At 73.7% G+C, this 281-nt stretch overlaps 1 protein-coding gene across 1 annotated transcript in view; it reads right to left on the reverse strand.

Moving 5' to 3' along the window:
• SHE (Src homology 2 domain containing E) overlaps positions 1-281 on the reverse strand; it is a 12531-nt gene that overhangs the window by 742 nt on the left and 11508 nt on the right. Inside the window, exon 7 of the mRNA XM_014310537.2 lies at positions 189-277. Within this exon, the coding sequence (XP_014166012.1) occupies positions 189-277 (89 nt within the window). The remainder of the gene's footprint in view (positions 1-188; positions 278-281) is intronic.

A 281-nucleotide genomic window follows, 5' to 3' on the forward strand; every position in this document is an offset into this window, starting at 1 on the left:
GAGGCGGGGCCCCCCCGCGGATCGGGGGGCGCCATCCCTCGGGATCCGGGTGCCCCCTCCCCATCGGGGCTTTTGGTGGGAACAACCAGGGGGAAGGAACTCCCGCCGAAGCAGCGCCCCAGGGTGGGGATTCACCCCATCTCCCCCAGGTGGGGACCCCCCGGCTCTGTGGGCACCCCGACACTCACTTGAGCGCGATGGAGTACTTGCCGCTGCCGCTCTCGCTGGTGCGCACCAGGTACCCGGCCTCCCGGCACGGCTGGCGCCGGCGCTCCGCCTCC

The sequence above is a fragment of the Geospiza fortis genome, unplaced genomic scaffold (genome assembly GCF_000277835.1).
Source record: "Geospiza fortis unplaced genomic scaffold, GeoFor_1.0 scaffold387, whole genome shotgun sequence".
In the NCBI taxonomy this organism is placed as follows: domain Eukaryota; kingdom Metazoa; phylum Chordata; class Aves; order Passeriformes; family Thraupidae; genus Geospiza; species Geospiza fortis.